This window comes from Manis javanica, chromosome 1 (genome assembly GCF_040802235.1).
Source record: "Manis javanica isolate MJ-LG chromosome 1, MJ_LKY, whole genome shotgun sequence".
Classification (NCBI taxonomy): Eukaryota; Metazoa; Chordata; class Mammalia; order Pholidota; family Manidae; genus Manis; species Manis javanica.
Window position 1 is genome coordinate 144350626 of NC_133156.1, and position 18239 is coordinate 144368864.

Genomic DNA, 18239 nt, shown 5'->3' on the forward strand with positions numbered 1-18239 from the left:
CACACTCCAGGATATCTTGGAAGACAGGAAGATAGTTTCCTGGTGAAGGTATGGGTGGATCTTCCTAGGAGAAAGCATAGACTAGAAAACATACAGATACAGAAAGGCCTGGAATATTCTCAAAGGTGAGCAATTTAAATTAGCTGGATTTCTGGATGGTGAGATAGGAGACAAAGCAGAGGGGCAGGATGGATCATATTATAAATTTTATCCTAACAAATGAATCCAGGACTTAAGGTGCATAGACAGACTTAAGCCCAAGGAGATACACTAAGCTCTGTGATGAGTTCCAGTTTGCACGTGGCTGGTGACAGTCTGTTGGAAGTCCTTCTCTGAAGCTGATGGGAAAAGTTTGGGTTAGTAATAAAGACCTCAGATCAGCTTGCATGCCATAGAAATGGGTAGGATCGCACCTGAAGAAGTTGCATGAAAACTCTCGCTACCAAATAGTTTGGAATAGCAGCCACTAGTTCCTAATTAGTATAATGCAGCAATTCAGAAAAATGACAAAATAATTTTCTTATTCCACTCAGTAGAGAGCCCTCTTTTTCTCTCAAGTTAATGTTGCAAAAGTAAAAAAGTGCTTTGCATAGATTTTGTTCAACCATCCCAGCTCATACTAACAGCACCGATCACAGTACAAATTTCCCCGCAGGGGGAGAGGCTGATTCCTCTCCATGCCTGCCTGGTGACTGTCACAGAAGGACAGCCAGCTTGCCAACTGGGGGGCTGTTTTGTCATTTAGATACAATAAATCTAAGGCAAGTAATTCCCTACTGGAAACTTGAATTGCCTCCTTAGCACAGAGAGATTTAGGCTGTGGGGTCAGATGAGAGCTGAAAAAGGAAACCCAGGGGACTCGATTAATTGCATTCTCATTTTAAACGCAGTATGGTTTTTACTCCAGTGGTGAATTTCCTATAAGTACCAGCTTATGACTTAGACTATCTTGTTTTGTTCTATTTTTCAGGAAGGCAGTAGAGGTTGCTGTCAGAAAGCTATTACCTCCCTTCCTGCTTTTGTGTAGTGAGTACTGACAGAGGCAGAAGCTTGCCTGTTTTAGACAAATGCTGAGTAGGTCTTATAATCTAGAGGCTAAATGGTAGCAAGACAATAAGAACAGTGAATTCTTCCACAATGTACCTAGTGTGCCAGGCACTATCCAAGCCCTTTGCATAGATAAGCTCTCTACAGGGTCTCTGACCTGGGAACTGGCCCCAGGGTAAAGGAGACACAGAGGCGTGAGTGAACTGCTCTTGGCCACGTGGTCTGTGTTGGAGCCCAGCATCTGACTTGGGCCACTGAACCTCAGGGTCCTCACACTGAACCATGTGCTCTCCTTGAGCACCTACTGTGTGCCAGGCACTGTTCTAGACACCAGCAAGATCACAGTGAACAAGACAAGCTTCTTCTCCTGGCATCTAGTTCCCTGGATTTATATGCTGAGCATGAGAATGCAAGAATATGGTTTAAAATAATACTTTGATATAAAAACTGCTATGTATAACTTATGACTAGGATGTTTAAATTGGCTAAGGTATCATTTTTAAGAAAAAAGAAGCCATTAGTTGCATCTGATAAACTGAGTTAATTAAAATCTCCTTTTTAGGCGTATACTTGCCAAGAAGACCTGTTTTCTTCTTTTAATTCCCTTTTACTATATAAATGTAATGCTGAGCTCCCAGTGCCTAGATGCAGTTAATTCCTTTGCTCAATTATGAGTTAAAAGAAAGAACTTTTGTAACATATTAGCTGTCTACTACTTTGGGGTAAGGACCAGCTGAACTGATGAACTTGATAAAATGAGCTGTTGCTATAGCAACATGCTGCGCCGTGAGTGGAAGGGGATATTCATCACCACCTCACTGGTAGTGCTTGGAAAGGTAACATGCAAATACAGAAGGTTCCCTTTTACTGTGCAGTAACTTTAGGTCAGTGAGACAGCCACTAAAAATGCCTCTTAGAGACAGCAGTGGGGAATCAGATGGCATCAAGAGAATCTCCAGCCCTGTCTCCAGAAGTAACACTTGTCCTTTTCATGGACTTAATTTCTAAATTACATTTAGCCTACAGCAACCTGAATGGTAAACATTTCCTTAAAGTATAACAAAAATTAGAGAAGTAATATGAGGAGAATAGAGTCAAGGTAATAGATTAACCATCTGATGCTTTATAATAGTCTCTGTGTCTTCATTTCACATTTCCCTGAACTAGCCCTCTCTATTTCTTTTTAGGGCCTTTTTCTTATCTTACAAAGCAAGAAAATTTATAAATATACATACATAAATAAATAAATAAATAAATGTATAAATTTACATATATAAATTTATATGTATCTTACATATCAAATACATATATATCAATATATGTATCAAATATGTTGCAATTCCACCCTTTAAATTTTTTTTTTACTGTACCTTAGAAGGAACATGTATTTACTGTGTGTTTTATTAGTATTTCAGGCTGCTGCTATTGAGAATTAATTTCTCTGGTAGTTTTTCATTGTTCAAGGTTCTCAGATTCATCAGACACATAGAACATAGTAGCTTTCACTGTAACTGTTGTTGAACTGTTTCATTCTTCAAGCTTTAATGAATTGTAGAAGGTCATCTGATCATACACAAGTATGAAAAATCAATAATTATTATTTTTATTCTCAGCAATAGGAAATGTTATATTGAGCTGACCAAACTTTCTTTTCCTTCCCCTCTCTCTCCCTTCTTTGTTCCTGCCTTCCTTCTTTCCTAAAAAAATAAAAAGATCTGTTTTCATAAACTGTTGAAATTTTGCTGAAAGTAAAAACTCTAGAAACCTTGCAAAAAGAAACGCATTATAACTGTTGCCCTTTTCCTCAGATACTCAAAAGTACATTCTTGAGTGCTTGTGTAGTTCTAATTTTTCCCCAAAGATCACCAGAGTCATTAGCATAAAGATTGTGAGCCACAGCACCATCTGTATGAATTACTTTAGAATGTTTATCAAAATGTGTCGGTTGGTCACAGCGTTGCATGTCTTGTGTTACATCTCCTGCTTTTCTTGCCCAGGATCATATATATAAAGGATTAAGACAAATAAATAATATTATTTGAAAATACTAGGCTGTTACTAATATGAATCCTATATTGTGATCATACAAGGTAAAAAAAAGTAAATCTAACATATAATTTGGAGTGCCTTTGCATTAGAATGGGAATCATAATATCTCAGAGAAATATGGAAAGATAATATACAGTCTAATTTTGACATTGCTTTTAGCAAATTATCTGGGTGACAAATCCTATTATTTATACTTCCTGCTCTTGACATGGTGACCCTCTGCTAGTTTTCTAGGGCTGCCATAACAAAGATAATGAAGTCTGACAGATGAAGGGGACTAAACAATAGAAATATATTCCTCACAGTTCTGGAGGCTGGAAGTCCAAGTTCGAGGTGTCCGCAGGGTTTGTTTTTTTCTGAGGCCTCTGTCCTTGGCTTGTAGACAGCCAGCTTTTGGCTGTGTCCTCACATGTGGTACACGTGTCTGTATCATAATTCCATCTTCCTGTAAGGACACCAGTCAGATTGCATAAGGGACCACCCATATGACCTCCTTTTGTTAATTACCTTTCTAAGGGCCCTCTCTCCAAACGCAGTCATGTACTGAAGCATTGGGAATTAGCATGTCAACCTACAAATTTTGAGGGAACACAATTCTGTCTGTAGAACTATTTTCGTATAATCCATATTTTCATGCCAAATGAGAAACTGCTACACTTGACCATCTATCATGATGCAAAATAGAATCTTGTTAAAACTATTAAGTCTGTCTTAGCAAAGTGAACAATATCAGCTATTTTTCCCCAAAGTAAAAGATGTGGTTAATTTTCAACCACTAATAATGAACGATGTGCAGTGGTGCTTCCATTGCATAGAGCTTACGTTACATATAGCAGTTAATGTTTTAAGGATCTTGATTTTTATTGTAAAATTTTTGTTTATAAACAAATCTTTTGTCACCTTAAATCCTGTTTGGTAAAACAGAACTGAAACAGAAGGTATTGCTCATCAAATTATTCTCCTGTTTGCTTCCCGAGCTCATGGAAGTAAGAGCCCCCAGTTGGTAGCTCTCTCAAATCTAGCCTGGGCTTGACACCATTTACACATCAGTTATCTGTATAGTGCATTCTAGGATAAGATAAGCACATGTCTGTGAATCATCACTTCATCTTTACCTGGAATAACAACTACCACTTAATACACTGTTTTATCAGCCCGCCTGATCTCCTCGGGATGCATCAGCCTCCTATTACTGATGCACCATTTTAGAGATTGCATTTTATCCTTTCCATACCTTCAAAATAAAAATACCTTCAAAAAGCTAGAAACTGGCACTTGATTGATATGAACAGCATCTAAATTCTGTTCCGTTAGTCTGACATTTGGCACTCACTTAATCTTTTTGGCTCTGCTTTCTTCACCCACAAAATTCAGAATACTGCCATAGGTCCCTTCCAGCTCTAATGTCCTGGGACTATGAAATTTCAATTGAATTGAATCGTCTACTTCATGATGATAGATGATTTGTACTTAGAGGTGGCCATACCAGCAAGACCTCTCATATTCTCCTCCAAGGACTTACCTTGTTGGCTTAAAAGAAATGATTGATTAGGCCGATGCAGGTTATCTATGTTTTTCTGTCTCTCCATCAAGCTAAACAGCTGTGCTCCAATCTGCTTATTAGTTACATTCTGGGACACAGATGTCAGGGTTTTTTCCTTGTTTGTGTTAGTTCTCACATGTGGATGATTCAGGCTATGGATGATGAAATACCATGTTCCTCACACCCATTTTTTTTGGGACATCAGTCAGGGTCATTCATTTTCACAGAAAAGGGATAAAGAAGCTACACTCCAAAGAAGAGGGACAAGATTGACCCCTAGTTAAAAGGGAAACTGTACAGAGCAAACCAAAATAGGAGGAAACTTCTCTGCTGCGTGTGAACTGGTTGTGATTGCTTTGTGGCAATCCATACTCTTCTAAAATGGTCCACAGTGATTGCATTCTCTCTCATGGGCTGTCTGTCCCTTGCCTGTCAGCAGATTGCCAGCAGGAGATGCCAGGAAGCCTGGTAAAGATTAGGGTCACAGGGTTTTGGCCCAGGGCTCTACTCACTAGCTGGATAACCACGAGGCATGAGTTAACCTTTGGGGACGTGAGTTGTCTTACCTGCAATAGGAGGCGATCAGTCTAGTGCAGGGATTTTCAAACCTTTTGTGGGGGGGAACCCTTTATTCAAGGGAAATGATGAGCAAGGGTCAATATGTGTAATGAAGTAAAATGAAACTTGTCATGCTCTGGATTATGAAGTTACTGCCTGCTTAGTGGGGGAGGAAGGTGAGTTGACCTGGCTGTCCAGGCCAGCACCTGAGACCTCTGTACATCTCCAGCTTGTCCAGTACCACAGCCATAGCCATGGGTGGCTACTAGACCTGACATGTGGCTAGTCTGAGTTGAACCTAGATGTTTAAGACTTAGCATAAAAAAAGAATGCAAAATATCTCAATAATTTTATATTGATTGCCTACTGGAATATACATATTATATTATGGATACATTGGGTTAAATCAAAATATATAACTATAATCGATGTACCTGTTTCTTTTTTCCCCTTTTCCATTCAGTGATGGTGCTGGTAGACAAACTGCAGGCTCCCGCCTTGATTCTAGGCATCAGAGCTCAAAGGTTTTGTGGATTTTAGTCATTGTATCTGCTTACCCAGGTCTCCCTGTTTCCATGAAATGCATTAGGAATTTGTCCTGGCAGCTTATTTTACTACCACACTCCACTCGAAGAATATCTTTTCATTTAAAATACTCTTTTATTTCCTGCTGAAAAAACATTTATTTTTGTTTGTTTTTGTTCTCATTTCATATTCTCTTCCCACAGTGTGTTTAGTAACTCATCTACAGGACATGCCCATACTTTCCTGTGGGGTGGAAGTTGGTGGAGCTGGCTTCAGGACTTTGGTGAATTATTTCTTAGGGGGAATTTCTTCCTGTCCTTTTCAAGTTAGACTCCAGACTTCTGATATATATGATGTAAGTATTTCTCCCCCAGCAGCCACTTTGGAAACTAAATTTATTACTCTTTCCTGTGATGGTGTTGCAGCTTTACCTTGGAAAGCCATCTTATTTACAACCTTTGAATTTTCCTTTGGTCATTTTCCTAATGACTGAGAATATTGAGGTCAAAAGGTGCATGTCTTATTATTGTAATCTAGTTCTACCTCTGTGTTTCCTACCTGCCATCAGGTCTACCCTGGTTCCTCCATGACTTCATCAAAAATCAATTAGGAATTGTTTGGATTCACAATCTGATGATTTGTGCCCAAGAGAATTCTCAGATCACCAGCACACCCCGCAGTGAAACCCTCTACCTGTGCAAGTCGTGCCAGGTACCTGGCCTTGTTTTTTGGGTGTTGTCCCTTTATCTATTCCTACAAATGCCGCCTTTTAAGTGTATTTACAACTTTCTGCTCATCTACAGACAGGTGTTTGAATTTGGCTCTGCGTGGCTCATTGTTTAAACAGGTGACATAAGGGAGCTGGGCTGTCAGTCACCACTTTGCCTGGCTGTGCGTGAGCCTGCATAAGGCACGGGGAGGCTGTGGGGTCCGAGCGGTCCAGAGAATGCATGCTTTCTGGAGCCAAAGTCACCTGTGTGTGTCCTCCTGGAAGATGGCAGCTTCCAGTGGATTGGATGCTGACTTCCTCCTTGCTACCTCCCAACAGGTTACAGTTTATGACATCCAAAAGAGTTCATAGAATAAAAAGAAAGTGCTAACAATCTAAGTAAAATTACCTATTCCTCAGTAATGTGGTCTTCCTCAACAATAGCTTTTAATGTTTTTTAAATGCTGATGTTGATTTTTGAATTCATGGTTACAATTGCTTACCTTATTCATTAGCATTGATGTGAAAACTTGTATCAGACTTCCTTACAGGATTTTGAAAGTACAGCTCATGGGAAATATACATTAATTCTTTTACTCTCTGAAACTCTATTTTCTCATCTGTGAAGTGAGAATACACATGCATATATTATAGTTACATCTTCACTAGCTTGCTGAGATAAATCAAATGAAATGTGGGTAAAAAAGAGTTGTCAGATTTGGCTGTAGAAATACAAGATGCCACTTACATTTAGATTTCAGATAAATCTTGAATAATATTGAATAGGACATACTAATACTAAAAAATGATGCATGGTTTATCTAAAATTCAAATTTAAGAATCCCTTTAATCTGGCAACCAACCCCCTAGGATGTGAGCATCCTTCCTGATCTGCTGAAATCAGACAAATATAAGTTAGTCAGTACAATATTTAATGAAATTTTCATGTAATTATAACTCTTCAAGTCTTTCCAATAGCAAGCAGCCATACTGTCGGCTTCGATGGATCTTAAAAATCTGGGAGTAGCTCTGTCTCTTTCACGATGAGTATCTATAGCTTTCAGCTTGAGAAACTACAAACATGTTGAACATGTTGACTGCCAAAGTTGTGTCCCTAATATATTAGCAGTTAGCACTTTCAAAAAAAAAAAAAAGCAACTATTCTGGGAGTGTGTGCTGGAGCAGGGCCCTTTCCGCGTGTCCTACCATCTGCTCGATTCTGTCCATCTGCATCCATCTCCTCCTCCCTTTTTGAGAAGGTGAGCTGTGACTGACAGGAAGTGCCCAAGTTTTCTTCTCTCGCTGATATCAAAATTTTAAAGAACAATAAAGAGAGGTGTATGTATTTCTGGTGTTAAATCCAAAAGCAAATGCAGACCTGCCTTGAAAATTCCCTGAGCAGGCAAAACCCGCGTGGACATACAAACAAAGCTTCATTTAGCTTGTTTGGCAAGGCTAACTTGACCTGGGTCATTTCTTGCTTTTGCCTCTGGAAATCATACACAAATTTGAACTATTTCCCAAGGCTTATAGGAGGGAACCACTGACCATTTCCATATCTTTGAAGAAAATTCTGATACTGTAACCAATCTGTGTGTGGAATAAAGTCTCTGCTTTCCCACTATATAATCAGGCACCTCTGAGCCTCATTCTGAGCTTCAGTTTGAGTGCTTCCAGTTTGCAAACTGTCTTTCTGCTGTGTGCTCACTGAACTTTCATTAATTACTGCTTTGGTGATTCAGAGGTTTTACCTCTGTTATTTCTGAACTTTTGGCCCTGACATCTATTTTCTTTTCCTGCAGCGAAGTATTGAATTTCTGTCACATGGAAGGTGTGTATAGTTTATTACTCTCCAGTAAATTTTCAGAGTTAATATTTTATCAGATGAAACCAATTTAAATGAGTTTCTTCATTCATATTTAGTATATGACACTTGTACTTGAAATCTGTCCATATGGGGAAATAATGTTCCTTGTTTTACATTTGCACTTACTGGTGACATAACTATCATTGAAGGTGACATGGGAAAAATACTAATCAGGATTCTTTTTTTAGCAAATGCAGAAATGGTCGTGGCATTCTCATTCCAGGTCGCCTTCATCCCTGTCTGCTCGCCTCCCTCTTTCTCTTCCCTTTATTACATCACCGATTGGTTCCATCTCTCACCCAGCACGTGTGTATTAAACTCCATAGGCCATTGTGATGTCCACTCTGCATGTATCAAAGGACAGAACTGATGTGGTATCTGCCCCCATGGAGTTTAGGGTCAAGGGTAGATGCCACAACGCAATTAAATCAGTAATTATGATTAATTTTATGAAGCAAAATAACAACAAAAATCAAAGTGCTCTGAGGAACCAACAGGGTCCTGCTGTTGTGAATGAAATTGATGTTTGCTTATTGTGCTCTTCTATGGGGTGACCCCTGCCTTCCTGACACTGAAACAAAAAAATACTTGCTATGTTCTTCATCTAGAGCAAGTGGGCTTCAACCTCATACTGAGCAACCAGGAGCAGGCACTGAGGGAGCATGGAGGGTCTGATTCTCCACCTGCCAGTAGGTTGCTGCTTTGTGGGAAATCCCGAGTGTCCTATGTGAGGAAGCCCTGACTGATCTGCTGTAACACAGTGGTGTCGTATTAATGTCATGGCAGTCAGAAATGTCACTTCTCCGACCTGCCCCTTCTCCAAAATACAGAATTACTCCAGCTTTCCTTTTCATTGATTTATTCCAAGGAGAAATATATTCCTTTGGAATTCCATGTTTTTTTGTGTTTGGAATTTATCACTTTGTAGTAAAATTATGTAATGTGTAGAGGTGTTAATTCTTGCTATGGTAGTGATTGTATTGCAATATGCAAATGCACAAAACCAATACATTGTTCACCTTAAGCTTTCACAATATTATATATCAATTATATCTCAATAAAAAATTTGGTATAAAATTATGACACTCAGTTATTCATAAAGAGAAAAGAAAAAAAAAAAGAGAGAAGAGAGGAAAATAGCCCAGGACATACAAAGACAAGGACCTGATGGTGCCCACGAGAGAGGACTTCCCCCGGGACACATCAGTGTGACAGAATGCACTGAGCTGGGAGTGTGCAGAGGGCACAGAGAAGACTCCCAGCTCAGCAGTCAGAGGCAGGTGCCTGGAGAGTCCGTGCTAAGTGCCATTCTCTGAAACGCCAAGCCCTGTGGTTTTGTTAGGTCCAGTCACCTGGGAACTCAGATATAAGGTGTGCAGTGGGAAAGTTTTGACCGGTGAAGGCTATTTCTTGTAAATCCAATTACTAAAGATCTTTTAAAATCTGTTTTTTATTTCTCCAACAGTCATCTAAGAATTTGAAATACACATGAACATACTGACATTTGAACTATTATTCATTTGGGCAGGTTTCTTAGAGTCATACATCATCAGCAAAATAAACAATAAACAAGGAGTCTTCATTCCACTGATGAATAAGATTTAGTTCTGTAACCATTTTTCCTGTGAAAATAGTGTGATAACAGTCAGACAATGGCGATTGTCCTGCTGGACCTCCCCCTTCACCCCAAATCTTCATCTCTCACGTGAGCCTTTCTGTGCGTGAGGTGGCAGCAGTGCCCGGCTCCCTCTCCCGTCCTCTGGCCTAGACGATGTCTCCTGTCCTTATGATGGTACAGTGGGTGGCCGAGCACTCGGTACCTGTCACTGCCCCACAGGAAGGCTGGGCCTTCTGTCTGCTGGTGAGGAGCTCCTCTCAGGGCGTTTGGGCCAACACATCTGTGCTGACGTCGCCTTCCCAGAAGCTCCCATCTTGCCCCTGTCCCCGCCTTGGTGCTCTGCACTGTCATTGATGATTTGCACTCTGTGGGGCAAGAAGACCCCAAAATCACTGGGGTTGAATTTCCTACCAGGTGGGAGCTGTGGTCTCCAAGTCCAAATTAGGTTGACTTATGCAGTAAAAACATACAAATTTCTTGCACACCAAAGTCTGAGCATTTGTTAAAATGTCTGCTGCCCTGTTGCACACACTTCCCCTTTTTCTAAATCTCCCTCCCTCCTTCTGTCCCTCTCTGCCTCCCCTTCTCTCCCTTCCTCTCTCCCTCCCTCCCTCCCTCTCTGCCTCTCTCTTTCTCCCCTGCATTCAGACACTCCTCCTCACAGACAGGTGCTACATTTTTAATCTTCCCAGCATAGAGCAAACCCCATATATGCTTGAACTTTTTCAAAAGGAACACACTTAACCAGCTAGCTTAAGATAACATTAAGCAGTGATTTCCTAATACTGCATTCATTATCATGAAGGCAGTTCATAATCAACAAATGTTCACTGGCAATGCTTCAGCTATACATTTTTTAACAGATTCGGGATATGTCTGCTTATGTATTTGTTCTTTAAATATAAGCATCCCCAGTCTCTAAGGACTTTGATAAAAACAGACAGCTGGGAAGTATTTCTGTCCAAAATCCTCTGAGATTAATGGATTGGTAGGAGACCCTGATGCCAAAGGTTCTTGATTTAATTCTAGTGTTAAAATAACTTCTTAGCCTCATTTTCTATATTCACAGAATAAGAATTATAATGTTTGAGACTCAGGATTGTGACAGGTTTTATTCAGTCAGTGCCTTTGGGACGACTGGAGGAATTTGATAGCAGTTTTGGGAGGTGCTTCTCGAGGGTTGGGGTCTTGCCCGGCTCTGTGGGCTGGCAGCAGAGGCCTCACCACAGCACCCCGGGGACAGCCTGTTTCAGGTCTGTGTCTCGGACCCATGGCATTGGCTTGTGCCATGCCCATGGCTGGAAGGACCAGAACCCTCCCCATGCTCTTTGCAGCTGGTCTGGGGAGTCAGTCTGGTTCAGAGCCAGAAGAGGCCCTTAGAGCCAGGCTCATCCGAAAGTGCGCATGCACATGTGATGAGCAGAAAGCCTGGGGTGGGGAGGAGACCAGGCCAGAAATGGATGTTCAGTGCACAGGAAAGAAGAGCTCAGGAATCTGATCAAGCATTAGAGAGAAGGAGAAAGAAGGTGATCTGGACAGAGGAGGAAGAGGAACAGAGCAGCATATACCTCCCGAGCTCCCTTGGCTGCCCGGCATGTCTGCCCTGGCCCACCACGTGTCTGCCTAGCCTATTGGCAAAGTCACACCTGTCTGATGCTAGGTCTCTCAAGATCGTCTCTTGAGGGACGTTCTCCATGCAATGGGCAAGGATTGCATTGTCCCACAGTGAGCTTTACTGTGCGCTGGGTCTCTGGAATTGAAACTGGGTGCGGCTGATGGTAGCTGGGTGGTTTTCCTCTCTGGCTGTGTGTTTGCTCTGCAGAGAGCCAAACAATACCAGTTTCTGATTGGATAGGTCCTGGCCTGGACCCAGGTGTCAGCATTTTTTAAAGCTGCTCAGATGGTTCTGTGCACAGCCAGGCTGGAGAACCGTGGCTGTTGAACTGATGAGTGACTGGTGAGACCCACGGACGTTCCTTCCTTCCCTGTCTGTTCACAGATTACGGCACCATTAAGAAAGTACGGGCACCCCTGACTCAGACCTCAGGCAGCTGTTTGCTGGAGGAGATCGAGCTCTTCCCCCAGAGGCAGGGGGACCCCATCAGGAGCCTGCAGATCCTGCACAGCCAGCGTGTCCTGTTCGCGGGCCTGTGGGAGCACGTGGTCAGAATCCCACTGAAGAGGTGCCAGTTCCACCGCACACGGAGGTAGGGCAGCCCCGAGGTGCCCCATGCGCTGGTGCCCCGCAGAGACACGCCACTCAGAGAGGGTGCAGGGGTCCTTCCAGATCGCGAGCAGCTGCATGGCAATAGGACCTCAGCATACTGTGAGTCCTGTATCCCAGGATGCCGAGAGTTTTGATGCAAACCGATTTACTGTGATGGGAATAACCCAGCAAGTATCCTTGGAGGAGAAGCACATAATATACAGATGTTAAAACATCTGTAAGCAGCTGTCGGGGTTCAGTTATTCAGTGCATATTATACTTACTGATAATGCTGATAGTTGGCATTCCTGAATTAATCAGGTACAAGTTCATATTTATTTGAATATATATATTTTTCCATTAAATGTCATAAAATATTATATGTAAAGAATATGTCTATTATATTTATACATGTAATATACATTATATGGGGCAGAGGATGATATGAAGCATGCATCATCTCAGCCCAGAGCTCAGCCCCTGAGAAGGAGGGATGTGCCATCCTGTTTGGGGGGCATCCTCAGTGCCGTCCTCAGCGCCAGCTTCCTTGGGATGGTACATCTCTCCTGTGGCTCCTGGGTCCTTCCGGCTGGCTGGGAGGAGGGAAAGAAGGGAAGTCCTGCAGGCCCAGGGAAACCCAAGTGCTGTCACGCCTTCTCTCAGCCCTAGCCAGTTCTTCTCATCCTCCATGAGGTGTCCACTATTGACCACAGTGGCCTTTCAAGTTGGAAAAATGGGGCTTAGAAAACTGCAAAGTGCTATATATACTCTATGCCTGACCAGCTCTTTAATGTTGGGATATTACATAAATGCTCTGGCCCCTGACAAAAGATTGCTCATGGGGAAATCAAAACCTCAAATGTTCTCAGGTATTAGTGCTCTTATTAATTTTGTTCCCCACAGCAGTGCATGACTGCAGATTTGGTATAGAAATGGACTGTTTGGGTGTACCACTTACCAATGCCATATACAGGTCATTCTTTCTCTAGCAAGGCCCAGTGGCACTAGCTTTGGGGCTCGGAGGCTGGTAGGCACATTACACACTTGCATGTGATATTTCTTGACCTGGTCACTAAGGTGTTTTAGATCTCACTTTTCTCATCTAACACAAACCTAACAGACTGCTACAGAATCAAAAGGGATAATGCATATTGTATAAAATTCAAAGCATTCTACAAAGTCGGTGTTCTTATAAAGAAGGAAGGATTTTATGTACAGTAAAATTCATTACACTTTTCCTTCCTAGATGACTCTAAACAGGGAAGTATATAATACACTGTTCCCTTTGTTATCAGAGTGTTAAAGAATACCATTAGGGGCCTCCCAGATAGTAATAATGCTATTGTGAGCATTAATAACAAGTAGGTATTAACAAGTCTCCACTCTCCAGTGACTATCCTCTATATACATCTTTTTCCTAAAGTTAACCCAGTAGCTGCTTGAAATTTACTCTGATTGGTGATCCCTGCAGGACTAGCCTGGTGCTGGGATGATTCTGCCTGGTTCCTCATGGCTCAGTGGGTGATAGCAGTGTTGGGGTCTTGCCAATAGGCATGTCACAAGTAGAAATGCTGCTAGAGGGGCACCAGTCTAACTTCAGCCTGGTGAGCTCTGAGTTCTAACTAATGTTTTTGGGGGTGTGATACAGGATCACACACAAGAAGACACAGGCCTGTGCTCTATGTAGGGTGTTTCTGATGCCAGAATGGGGGCTTGTGACTTGCAAAGTGTGGGACGATTCATCATTTTCGTGGTGCTCTGTCTCGTTGTGTCTGGGTTTCAAGAGCTCATCTCCTTGTAGGTGCAGCTTAGAAAATGAAGTCCTGCCTCAGAGCAGGGAAGCCAGGCATCATGCCCACCTGGACTCTTGCTTGGCACTTCAAGCTCATTCACGAATCCATGGGAGCCAGCTGCCAGTAGGCACAGCAGCCCTGGAGGAGTTCACAGTTTCCTCTTTTTCTATGGAGGATAATAAGTCTGAAATGAAAACTTGTCTGTCTTCATCAGGCTCCTGGGCTGAATAGGTTTTACAGTTGTATCCAGAGCTGAATCTCCCTGCTGTTTCCTAGTCCATTCGCTCAGAGAAAAGCAGCGAGAGATTACAACTTTATTGTCAACGGATAGACTGTGGTCTTCTGTGTGCCCACACTCAGAATGGGTTCGTGTTTGACCCCTAAACAGTCCATTCGAGAAAAGAAAAATCTAAAGATTTCGACCCACAAATTTCTCTAAATTCTTTCCATATATTTTTCTGCCATTCTCCTCTGGTGGAAAGACAAGAAAACCTAGTAATTAATATTAACTGGAAAAAGAATCCATTTTTTAAAAACTAATAACTACATACTCAGATTTTTTTTATAATTTGGGGGAATGTTTTTTTTTTAACAAAAGCAATTTCAATTTTCCAGAAATATGTCTAAAGAAATACACTAAATAGGAACAAGATAACAGTTGAGTAACAATTGGATAGTAATTTCTTTGTTAAATATGCTTTTCATAGTAGATATGTCATTTCATTTGTTATTAGAAAATCAATTTTATAAATAAATTTTGAAGTGTTTAAGAAGAGAAATTGAGCTTAATAAATGACTATCTCCATCCGAATCATATTCACATTTTCATTTCTTTGAACATGTGTATTCAAAGGCAGCACACAGTCTGATACCTGTTGCGATGTTTATAAATGGTAACAATTTAAACAGTTCCATAAGTTTCTTTTACATATTTGGCACTGTGCTGGGTCTTAAGGAAAGTGGTGATTTTCCTTAATCATTACACCCTCAGAATGAAGTTCCACATCATCTCCATTTTTCAGACAAGGAAATGGGAGCTCAGATTTTTGGTGTCCTGCCAGGGTCACATACCTTGTGCCACGTGAAACCCGAGTCCAGGGCTGGGATTGTCTGCTACATAGCCCAGGCTCTGTCTCTGGGTCACTGTGCTGCCCCTGGCACTATGAGGATGTCACCCTCAGAGGTCCGATTTCAGCAGGGACATGCTGCTTGGTGGCACGTTCCTCGTGTGTTCCTGAGAGCCAGACTAGGTGGCACCGGGACAGGAGGAACCCAGGTCTGTGCTGACAACTAGTCGTGGCCTCTTCCCACCTGTTTCTTCTTTCTTATACTTGCCACCAGGCTAGAGCCAGCAGGCTGGAAGGTTTTAGAGCCCCCTGGTTATGCTAATGTGAGTCTCTACTCACCAGTGACTTAGAGTGACCCCGGGGCCCCAGGTCAGGCGGGGAAGAGCACATGCATGCCTGCACTGTCTGCGCTCCACACAGGTTGGAATTTGGAACAAACAGCATGGCGGTTTTGATTCCACACAGCTGTTTTTCCCCGGAAAGAACAGTATTTAAACAATATACTTCAGTTAAGTTTGACCTAAAAAAAATAAGAGGTTGTTTTAATTTTAGCCTTTTTTCACACAGTCATTTAATAAATAGTATGGGAAAAGTAGGCAAACAATAAATCCAGCTCATCAGAATGGGTGGTTACCTCTGGGGGCATAAAGGGCAAGGGAAACTTCTGCTGTTTCCTGTATCTCCTTTCTGTACTCTAGGACTGGCTTACCACATGTTCATATTAGTTTCATAAGCTGAATTAAGAGTCACTGAATTTTGAAGGATGTGGACAACCCTACAGGTCTAGAGTGAATGGGAGTGGAGGGTGGGTAAGCTGACGCCGCCTTATGTGCCCCTGGTCGGGGCTCCCAGTAGCAACGTGAGTTCCTTAAGGTGGGAAAGATCCGTAGGGAGGTACAGGAAGGGGCACAGCCAGGCCACACCTCTAGTTCCCGCCTGGTGTGAAGTCCAGTGTAAACTCCTCACCTGCCTCCCAGGAAAACAACTCCGGCAGGGAGCAGAGTCCCCATCCCACTGTGCCAGGAAGACAAAAATGGTCCCAGGACGTGGGCTGTCACACTCATGTCCCAAAAGGAGGTTGTTTCGCCTCCCAGGGATATGCTGCAGCCTTCCAGGTGGTCTGACCGGCCGAAGCTCCTCAGTCTAAGGAGGAGGAAGTGCGGGCGGCATGCCTGTGGATATAGACGACAAGGTCATTTTAAGTACTGTGCATTAATTAGTCAGATAGAGTGCTTACTCTGGGCTTCACAGGCAGCTATGCTGCTCCGTCCTTGGGGCTCGGAAGAAGTCTCAGGCTGCAGTGAATGGGGGCGGCTGCATCAGCAAGACGACAGGGTCAGGCAGGGAAACAAGGCACTGTGAGGCAGGCCAGTTGTTGGCTCCATAGATACGAGCAGAAGAGGTGTCAGCTATGCCACCCCTTGTCCCAGAGGGTGACCCCAAAGCAGAAAGAGGCAGGTGGCCGTTCAGCGTGAGAACGGGGGTGCTGCAGTGCTGGGGCGCCAGGCCGTGCTTAGCAGTTTGGTGGCCTGCCGTTGTCCCTGAGACAGATGCATGGGCAGAAAGCCTACCCCATTGGAACTGGGGACACTGTGAGATACTCTCCCAGAACACAGGAGGTGGGGTGGGTGGACAGCCTTGGGGCAGCTGCTGATAATGCCCCCAACGGTCCATGGGCAGGCAGGGTTGCACAGCATCCTGCCAAAGCTTAGGTCAGCTGCGGTGAGGCCCTGCCCTGTGCAGAGACATGTACAGTTAACAGGGCACCAGGGCAGAGAATCCCCTTCACTGAGTTTCAGTAAAACTTCAGGTGGCAGGCTGGATCTGGCCCATGGGCTGTGACTTGCTGACTTGTGAATTAGAATCCTGTCATCTATGCCTTTTGAATGAATCAGTGTACCTTAAATCATTATGTAGACTGATGGATAAAATTAGGTGTTAAATGTATGGAGTTTATTATTCAATTACATTAATTAACTCTATACCTAAATATTTTCTGAATACCATGGCATTCTCTTCTTTTCAGACACTTACCTATCCTTTGTTTTTTTTACTGACACCCAACACAATTTTGAGATAAGTTAAACCTATCAGGTTGTAAAGTTAGCATTTTATAGATGAGGGATGGAAATGAAACAGAGAATGTCCAGAGACTCATCAGCCATAGGACAGACCCTGCAATGCTGAGTGTTGAAGGCCAGCGCAGGCTTCATTCCGCTCAGAGGACCAGGAGCCAAAAGCCGGGCAGTGTCCATTTTCCCAGGCTCCGTGCAGCCTCCAGCATGGTGCCTGGCCCCAGGCACGCTCAGTGAATATTATCAAACGTACAAGTGGATACTCTGCTGCTCCCCTTTTTGCTGTTTCACTTCATAACCTAAAAAAAGAGGACCTAAATCCTTGTGAAACAGTAAAACTCCTTTCCAGAAAGGTGTGGTGGTATAAAACATTAGCCAAAGGACTAAAAACCTTTGGACTTTAGGTGTTTGCTGTTTCATTTTTGCTTTATTATAAAAACTCATTGAAGACAGAAGAAAAGCTAGGAACCAGGAGAATCCTAGTCTATATATAAAACAGAAAAGACATGCTTTTTACGTTTGGTTTATAAAATTGGAGGGAAAGATGGAGCCATTAAGAAAAGGAGTTGTCTCCATTTGTAAACAGGTATTTAGTCAGCCTATAATAGTATCATTTAATTAAAGAAATTAACTCCACATTAAGAAAATCAGTGTGGAGGCTAGGTTGCTGCAGGACATTTATTGCTTGAAAGAATAAGCTTTAAAAGGTGAAGTGAATACATTGGCAACATTATTAATTAAATATTCTGTAAAGACAGCATCAGTCTGATGGGAGAAACACACAATGTACAGGAAAAAGTCGCAGGATCCCCACAAGATCACCCAGTAAGACAGCCTTAGTCATTTAGTTATGAATCACATAAACATTCAGAAGGACATTTTGACATGTGCCTATTTTACAAAGTATATATTCTCTCTTCAAAATGAATTTAAAATTTTCCAAATCTCGGTGTGTTGAGTTCTTGTTTACATTGACTTTGGATCAGCGCCTAAAGACTGGATTTTCCTTAGTTAATTCGTTCACAGTATATTTATTGAATTTATTACTATGTGCCAAGCACCAAGCCAGGCCCTGAGTGTACGATGATGGATGAGGCATCCCTGACCCTGTCTTCATGGAGCTCAGAGTCTAATGAGAAATTCTGGCATAAATAAAATCTCCTAAATATCTGTTGTGGATTT

The 18239-nt window shown here is 42.4% G+C and overlaps 1 protein-coding gene across 4 annotated transcripts in view; it reads left to right on the top strand.

Annotated features, from left to right (window-relative positions):
- The window catches only part of SEMA5A (semaphorin 5A), a 439431-nt gene that overhangs the window by 333370 nt on the left and 87822 nt on the right, over nt 1-18239 (top strand). For all 4 annotated transcript variants that reach the window (XM_037024956.2, XM_037024967.2, XM_073237934.1 and 1 more), the window contains exon 11: nt 11916-12123. In XM_037024956.2, the coding sequence (XP_036880851.2) occupies nt 11916-12123 (208 nt within the window). The remainder of the gene's footprint in view (nt 1-11915; nt 12124-18239) is intronic.